Consider the following 8,520-nt stretch of genomic DNA (forward strand, 5'->3'; position numbering starts at 1 on the left):
CTTAATTTACAAACACACATACAAAGAAAAACAAAAAGCAGAGAAAGATGCAGGCAGACTTCCCCTGAAAAAAGTAAAGTTCCCATAAGGAGGCTCCATAGGGTTTCTGCGCAATTTTGGCACGCGCGCCGGCGTAAAGTTTTTCTAGAATATTTTTTGATTTTAGATAAACATATTTTTAAATATAAGTTAATAAATAAGTCATAGTCTCGTACGTGGGCGAGTCCCCTTGGGGAATTTTCGTGGCTACCGCTCAGCTTGGGCCTCGTCTTTTATGTCATTAGCCTATTTTGTTCACATCGCACACTTGACAAACATTCACTCGTGGAAGCTCTTTGCTTATGAAAAAATTCTTTCAAGGAAGACAAAAATCTTTGATCATGACATAAAACTAGAAATTATGCAGTACATCCTCTGGTTTGTTTTGATAAGAGCTGCAGCTTATTTTTCATTCATTCAAAATTTATAAAGTTTGGTAGTTGTCACAGAAACCGGCAAATACTGATTAATATTAACAAGTCCAAGTAAAGTAATCTAACAAATATCTTTTGCTTAATTAATAAAGCCAGCTGTTTAAAGGCTGTAAGGGAGGTTTTTCAAGCCAAAACCATCAATCTTTCCGGCTATGGCGTTCCTCAGCTTTGTTTTCATTTTCGTATTTATTCTGGTTTCTACCATCACTCAATACGGTCGGTCCACTCAACCTGGCGATTTGCTCCGATCGGGAAACCGAGAATTTATGTACGGAAACTTCATGGCTGTTTTTCAAAAACATCTTTCGACATCAGTTATCGCATCTTTTCTCATTAAGGACAAATTTCATTGCCCGTTCGAATGCATAGCTGAAAGCGAATGTTTTTCGTATAACTTGGCGGCATATCCAGATAATGGTTGGTACATTTGTGAACTGCTGAACACGGACATGTACAGAGCTAGAACGGAACTTAAGACGAATGTTTCTTTTCACCATTTTAGTCGACTGGTAAGTTGTAGTTCATCAACCATTCGGGAAATTCTCGTGAAATTTTAAAATACTCAATTCTTTAAATGTGAAACCTAAAACTTTAAATGCAGCATTTTAGGAAGAAACACGGGTTAGTCTATGAACTAGTTAAGCCAACATTGGACTACTGGCGAACCTTCATTGGAGAAAACGTATAGTATAGATATCTATTGGAAGTAGTTGTCAGCGATTACAAAACTTTACCAGGGACAATTTCGTAGATCAGGTCTTAATTTAAAAACACGCACACACACAAAAAAACAAAAAGTAGAGAAAGATGCAGTTGGACTTCCTCTGAAAAAAGTAAAGTTCCTTTAAGGAGGCTCCATAGGGTTTTTGCACAATGTTGGCGCACGCGCGCCCGTATGATGTTTCTCCGGATGATTTTTATGTTTTCGCTTTTTAAGGTCACTAAAAACATCAAAAGGCAATGAGAAAGGTTCGGAACATCGTTTTGCTGTAGTAAATATGATTAAAATGATTTTTGTTATTAAGCTAAGGCTGCACGAAGGGAGGCGCTCGTCTACGATAATTTTGCTCTGATTTTCTTCAATTTGCTTCGGTGAAATGTCAAAATTTTCACAATTTGTGATTTCCATTTTGGAAATTTCTCAGTACTTTAAGGATAAGTGTTTGTTGCTATGCTTATTGTGACTAGTTCTGTGATAGGTGGAATTGGCTGGGTAGACTCAGTATGATTGGCTGCTTCAACTGTCTGATTGCAGCCAAGTGTCCAATGACAGTTGTATAGAACTATTTGCGAAAAATAAAGCAGCTATTGTGCCAATCACGTTTGAGGAAATTGTAATGGTTATGACTATCAATAAGCAATTTTTGCGGATTCTTGTACCAGTTTTTTACGTCGACCTGTACAGCGTTCGTAGGAGATTTTGCGTTAAATCCAAGGATGTGGCAAACATGATTGAAAGGACGATCATCTGGTGAAAGAAATTCCTTGCCTAAGTATTCCGTTTGAATGGGCAGAGGGTAGAAAGAACTGAGGTGACCGACTGAATTGAATATCTCTATCTAGTAGGTGTTAGTCACTTAAAATCCTCGTTAATTACGCTCTTTCCACTCTATGGTAGATCCCTTCTTCCCAAAACGTTAGGTGCTTCTCAATTGATCTACAGTGCTTCACTGATGAGTGTTCCTGATACAGTAAAAAACACAGCTCAAGGCCTCCGCTTCTCTTTTTTGTGGAAAAACAGGAAAGATAAAATCAAGGGAAACGTTGTGTGCCAGCAACATAAAAACGGTGGCCTTAATTTTATAAACTTTGGAATTATGGTGAAATATCTGCGCTAAGCATGGATAGGTAGACTGCTAAGCAGTTCTAACTGAGCTGCAGCTAAAGAAACTACAGAAAAGAAGGCTGACACTTCGGGAAATGAACTCGTGCTTCCCATGAACTAGTTGAGCGCTTCTACCAACTGAGATACGAGGCCTCATATTGAGAGGCGAGGTGTTAGTCTTCCGTGAGAAATCACCATCATCCCTACGCATGTTAGCTCCTCGCACTGATGTGAACCAAGGCTTGTGTTGGACGTAATCGTCGCGGTTTTGTCGTATAAGCGAGATACTTCCAACTGATATACGAAGCCCCGTGTTGAGACTGGGGCGTTAGTCTTAATTGATAAATCACTATCATCCCTTCGTATTTTAGCTCCACTCCTTGATATGAACCACAGCTTGTGTTGGACGTAATCATCGCGGTTTTGTCGTTTTAAGTGGCTCTACTGAGAATGAACGATTTTCTTGTTCTTAGTCTCCCTGCTCAAGTGGGCCATGTCAGAACAACGGAACTTGTGTACCACTGTATCAAACAAATGGCTATATTTGTCGCTGTACGAGATCGTACAGAGGAAACCATTGTGAAAACAGTAAGTTGAACTCTCTCTTCTTATCATTAAAATTGTTTTTTAAACTTCACCAGGACAAGTGATGTAGCCAGGGTAAAACTTCGCCTCCAAGTAACACGACTAGTCTTCAGATTGCTAATTGAAGGGTTAAAATAGCAGAACACTCTTTATCTTGTTAATTTTTTAAAAATATCATCAGTCATAATCATAGAAAGTCTTCAAATATGATTTTTTCGTTGGCGCTTTTACAATTCCTTTCGTCACCGAAGGCTTCACGAGGCCTTCTTTGGTAGGGATCGTTGCGTGACATCATAAAAAACGGCAGCGAAGGAGATTATCAGAGTTTCCGGATTCATCTACCAGTATGTGCTAAGTACACCGCATACTCGACTACGATGTACTCAAATTTAGCAGTTTTCAATTCACTGTTAATAAACCAAAACCAAAGTAATCGCAATTACTATACATAGAAAAGATTAAAATCGTCAAAAACAGACAACAATACTTGTATCACCATCCCAATCAATCAGATGCAAAATTTAAACCAACTCCATTTCGAACCTTCGCATTTTCCAGCGCTTCAAGCTTCTAGACCAATCACAAGGCAAAGTCGAGGCAACATTAACGCCATCGGGGATCTCTTTCAATACTCAATTGAAAACTTCCTGCAAGACAATCGCTTATATGAAGAAAGTCTTGATAAAAATCATAAAGATACTATTAAGGTATTTAAAGATTATAAATGATTTTGAATGTTTTATTGTTTTATTAACCTTTGTCTTCATCCGTTTAATAGCAGTCGATCACAACTGCAGTTGTTTATCAGGGCCAGAGGGGAAACAAATGTGCGATATAGGTAAGTCAATGTACATTCCTATCAATAATATTCTTCGTACGATATGCTTTAGTAATAAGCGAAAAAGTAAACCCTTCCCATTGATTGGTGCTGCTCTAACACAACCATACTAACAAAGTTTTAGCGACAAAACCGTGCTTTTATTCCAATAAATTACAGCTCTAAGTGGGAACAGCTAAAGCTACATCGACATGCGCTATTAACGGAACCTGGTGACAGGTTCCACCACGTGTGCTTTAGTGTTTCTCCATCATTCTATGGTTTTATTGCCTAAGTGAGATAAAGAGATTCGTGCTCTCTTATTGGTTGAGAATAATACCATCTTACTTTATGACCACCCCGTATAAAGTTATCATATTAAGATGATTCCTCAGCATTGCACTGCGCATCCTGAACTCCTCATAATATCGTGCAATAAGGGAAATAAGTAGGGGCGCATTCCGAGAACATGATATTCTTTTTTCAATCAATGGGCGAGGAGAACAGGCACGATGGTGTTTTGCTCTTGAACGAGCACGGTGGCCTATGTGTTTTATTTAGGGATTTCGGTATACGAATTATTCCATTGAATAAAAAAATAATAATAATAAACGAATTAGCGGGAAAAAAGATAGAGCAGTAAGCGTGCACGAAGCCCGGTACTCGAGGATGCAAATTATGACCATGAAAGCGAGGACTTGAGGAACGTTTTGAGTCGATGTCGCTAAAAATTGAGTGATTTTTCCTTAAATTGTATATTTCATTGTTACGTACGCTCGAGACTTTCTACCTATCAAGTATTATTTTAACCCTTGCCTCCGACTACCGCAAAATGAACGGTGAACCGATGAAATAACATTAGTATTAGTATCAGTGCAGGCATAAATTGGGTAAGATTTTCCCATCACAACTAGTTGGCAGGCATGGTAACCTGTCTTTTTTATTGTCGTTCTCGAAGCAGAGATTTCTGGAGAACAATCAAGGAAAGCTTCACAAAATATGGTTCGATAACTGTTATTTCTGAGGAATCACCTTGATGCGGAAGCTATTATTTTGACTCAGGTTTTCGCGAGATTCTTTGATAATTCTGTAGAAAGAAGGGAAGGGAGAGCAGTTTCACTGGTTAAGCACCAAGTTTTTCCACTAAATTAGCGGTGAATGCTTTGTTAAACATGACAACCATTTTAGACCGTCTAAAGGGTTTTCGCAAAATCGCTCTTGAAAATAACTTTCGCACCAATAATGACCGAATTTTAAGTATTTTCAAGTGCAAAAGGATGCTATTTCTGCTTCGTAAAAATCGTTCATTTTAGGTGCAAATTGAAGATGCATCTATAATTTTCAAAAAGCCGTGCGTTGATTTAGAAGCAAGCTCTTCTTAAACTCAGAAAAGTGAGTTTTATGAAGCCTAGTGGGCCATTTTTGGCCCTTCTTCCATAATTTCGAGCTCTTCAAAGCGAGGTCGCGTTTAAATTTGCCGCTTTATCGCTTATGAATAATTAATGATGTTCCCGCATTCTGCCCGATGCCCTTTCAACTTTTTCTTATAGGATACTTACTCGTATTTCCTGCGCCGCGTTCCATTGAAAACTATGCCATGAAATATCCAGCCATACCATCGGACCTCAGCCAGTTATCGCTGTGTTTTTTTGTAAAAGTTGTTACAGACCAAAAGCTGCAATCTATCTTCAGCTATGCCAAACTCGATGACAATGATATTTATGCCGAAAGTTATCCAACTGAGACAGCTTTCGCCATCAATGAAAAACATGGCAGGTAATTCTTATTTGATTTTTTTGAAAATCGGGTCAATGATGAAACTTAATTCAACCCTTTTCAACAATTTCTCATTACCATGACCATCCTCCAATATGGTCACGAAAAAGGGGATAAGATTCGTACGATTTCATTTAGCCATCACTAAATGCCCCTAGAGAGCGGGGATGGTGCGGTGGTGAAAGCGCTCGCCTCCCACCCCTGTGGCCTGGGTTCGATTCCCGGACATGTTTTGTTTGGGAATGCATTTCAGACTTGCCCCGGTGTAAGAAAAACAGTCCCGTTAGTTGTCTGTTTTAGCAACCGGAAGACATCTTTAAAAGTAGGTTGGAGTCGTACCATTTATAATTTTAGACATCCCGTAAGAGCATTTTGTCTGCTTCTCCTCTCCTTAAAATTGGACCAGCTGAGTTTACTCAAACATAATTATTTCTTCGTAGGTGGGGAGGGAGGGTGGGTGAACGGGTGTAAGGATGATACTGGAACGAATGAAGCGATGGATGATTCAGAAAGAAACAGACTGGGCAGTAAATGAAGAAAATATAAATCACTCATTTCATGAATATGAATTTCCTTTAGTTTCAATGCTTCGGTCTATGATGGTGCCTGGCATCATTTGTGTTTCACTTGGGAAAATACTTATGGTCAACTCAAACTGTATAAAAACGGTCAATTTGAAGGCCAGCATATGGGTTTTGAAGTGGGATATACAGTCCGATCTGGAGGCCATTTAGTGCTCGGGCAAGATCAAGACACCCTTGGAGGAGGTTTTACACTGGAGGACACACTGAATGCCCAACTGGCTGAGGTCAACATGTGGGACCGGGTTCTGTCCGGAAAAGAAATTGCTGCTCAGTACACAAACTGCAGGATACCAAGTGGTTCCGTTGTCACCTGGTCCGAATTTAAAACGCTAACCCATGGCAGTGTGATTGTCAAACACTGAAGAACCATAACCTCTTGTTCGATGAACGAAACACTCAATCAAAAGTCTGACATGCCTGGAGTAATATTGGTTTTCATAGTGTCATTGAGGTGCTGACTGGATTCTAGGGTATATTTGCATCAAACATTCTCAGGTGTGCGCATTATTAAGTCTAAGTATTCACTTTTGTTTTCGGAAGGTATCGTTATTTAGTTATCTATATCTACTTATTTATTCACACAAGTTAAACTCAGAAACTTAATGCTTGAGGTTTAGGCGCAAATTTTGAATCTCCTTACGGGTTTACTGAGTCAGCAGAAAATCCCTTTGAGATTATTCTTATCATTGTACAGGTCATAAATTTCAATTTTGTTGTATTATATTTTCTCGCTCAAGAAAATGACTAAAATTTACCCAGAACTCCGTTTCCTGTATCTCGCGTTTTGTTTGCACATAACAAATAATTAGGCATGTATGGGTTGATCACTTGCGCAAAATTCGCAATTAATGATTTGCTATTTCTAGGTCTTCCTGAGATTTCTTAAATCACCAGTAATTAAATCACCAAAAATTACGCAAGAGAGAGATAACCTTTTAACGATGAAGACCTCTACGGTTATTGTAGTCCCTTAGGTTGATCCTCTCTCATTTCATGAGATTTCGTCGATTTTAGAGTCATTAGATTTAGGGCTGAACCATTAAACAGGTTATAAAGTTAGTATCTCGAGGTGCCCTATGGACCCTCAACAGGTTGTGGGGTAGATTCGTATGCAATTTTTTTTTGAAGCTAAAAAGTGTTCTGTTATGCGTGATTGTTGTTGTAAATATAAGCTTCCAGAGATCTCCAGACTGCTTAGTTATGCTGACATGCGTACTATGGAACTTTCTGGAACATTTCATCTGGTCACGCAGTTATTACGTAATTCTATTAAAACAGTTCTTTTGTAAGCTTCTGGAATATTGCAGAACACTCTGTAGATGTTTATAAGGACTCAGTTATTAAGTAGTTGTTATTGTCGAGGGTGACCGACTGTTTAGAAAGCTACATTGTGAGAGAGAGAGCTACAGTGGAAGATTGCTAATTCAAGAAACGTTGGAGGAAACTGTGAGTTTGGCTCAGTGGTGAGCTAATATATATACTGTAGTGGGCTTAAGTAAGTTTTACTGTCTTTAGGAGTCTCTCCTTATTAAGAATATCACTCGTTGTTTAATAAAGTAGTTGAGTTTGTAGGATTGTGGTGTTTTTCTGTCGGTTAGATTATACCGTAACAGTTTATGATCAAAAGACAACAAATGAATTTTTTCTCAGTTAGTCATTCGAATGTCTTTTTCGCCTTCTTCGACCCGAAATGGTTCTTATTTTACCTCAGCCCTTTCATAACTTTGACAATGGTCTTTCCCTTACAAATTGTTCCCTATCAACAGTTATAGAAATTATTTTGGAAGACAAAATAAAGGTATAAAGGTTAAATTTGTACCGGAACCTATTGGCCCACCCAGCTGGAGCTTATCCCGGTTTTCATAGAGCATGAAGCGACAAGGAATATTATTACTGCTCCCTGAATGGATGCTAGTCCATCGAAAGGCTACCCGTTGGCATTTCATCAGACTTCCCTCACGATTCCCCGTTACTCATTTATACTCCTGGTTGGAGAGAGGCAGTGTGACTGTAAAGTGTTTTGCCCAAGAAACAGATTAATATCGTTTTAATCTGGGGAATATGGATTACTTGGGCTACAACCTTTAAAGTTTATATAACCAAATTTTGCTCCTTGTGACAAGAGTTTTGAAGTCGTCACAAGGAAACTAATCACTTGAAGCCTCAAGGATGTTCTCAAAGCTTTAGAAAAGTATCTCTAACTAGAATGTTTAGTATTTTAGAGAGCAAAACTCTGCGGATATAAAACAGAAGAAGTTACACAACGTGTAAGTGAGGTTGGTAGCCTCAAAGCTTATTATCGACCCACATGTAGAGCGGCTTACGACTATGCATGCGTCAATAGACTCTTGATGCTGTAAATTTTGTAAAGTTGTGAAATGAACGTGAAATTTAGAATTCTACTCAAATGGTAAACCGTCTGCATATCTTAACCTGAAAGAGGTTTGGAAGGAAATGAGA

At 38.7% G+C, this 8,520-nt stretch overlaps 1 protein-coding gene across 2 annotated transcripts; it reads left to right on the forward strand.

Annotated features, from left to right (window-relative positions):
- Positions 1 to 586: 586 nt before the first annotated feature.
- Positions 587 to 7,634, forward strand: LOC131790467 (C-reactive protein). 2 transcript variants are annotated; one of them, XM_059107684.2, is made up of 5 exons: positions 587 to 982; positions 2,772 to 2,886; positions 3,662 to 3,721; positions 5,251 to 5,476; positions 6,056 to 7,634. In XM_059107684.2, exons 1-5 carry the CDS (start codon positions 626 to 628, stop codon positions 6,420 to 6,422), a joined length of 1,125 nt encoding a protein of 374 aa, XP_058963667.2. In that variant the 5' UTR covers positions 587 to 625; the 3' UTR covers positions 6,423 to 7,634. The 2 variants fall into 2 exon arrangements, with proteins under 2 accessions (XP_058963667.2, XP_066020382.1); XM_066164285.1 differs by having other exon boundaries at positions 5,359 to 5,476.
- The last annotated feature ends 886 nt before the right edge of the window (positions 7,635 to 8,520 follow it).

This window comes from Pocillopora verrucosa, chromosome 3 (genome assembly GCF_036669915.1).
Source record: "Pocillopora verrucosa isolate sample1 chromosome 3, ASM3666991v2, whole genome shotgun sequence".
Classification (NCBI taxonomy): Eukaryota; Metazoa; Cnidaria; class Anthozoa; order Scleractinia; family Pocilloporidae; genus Pocillopora; species Pocillopora verrucosa.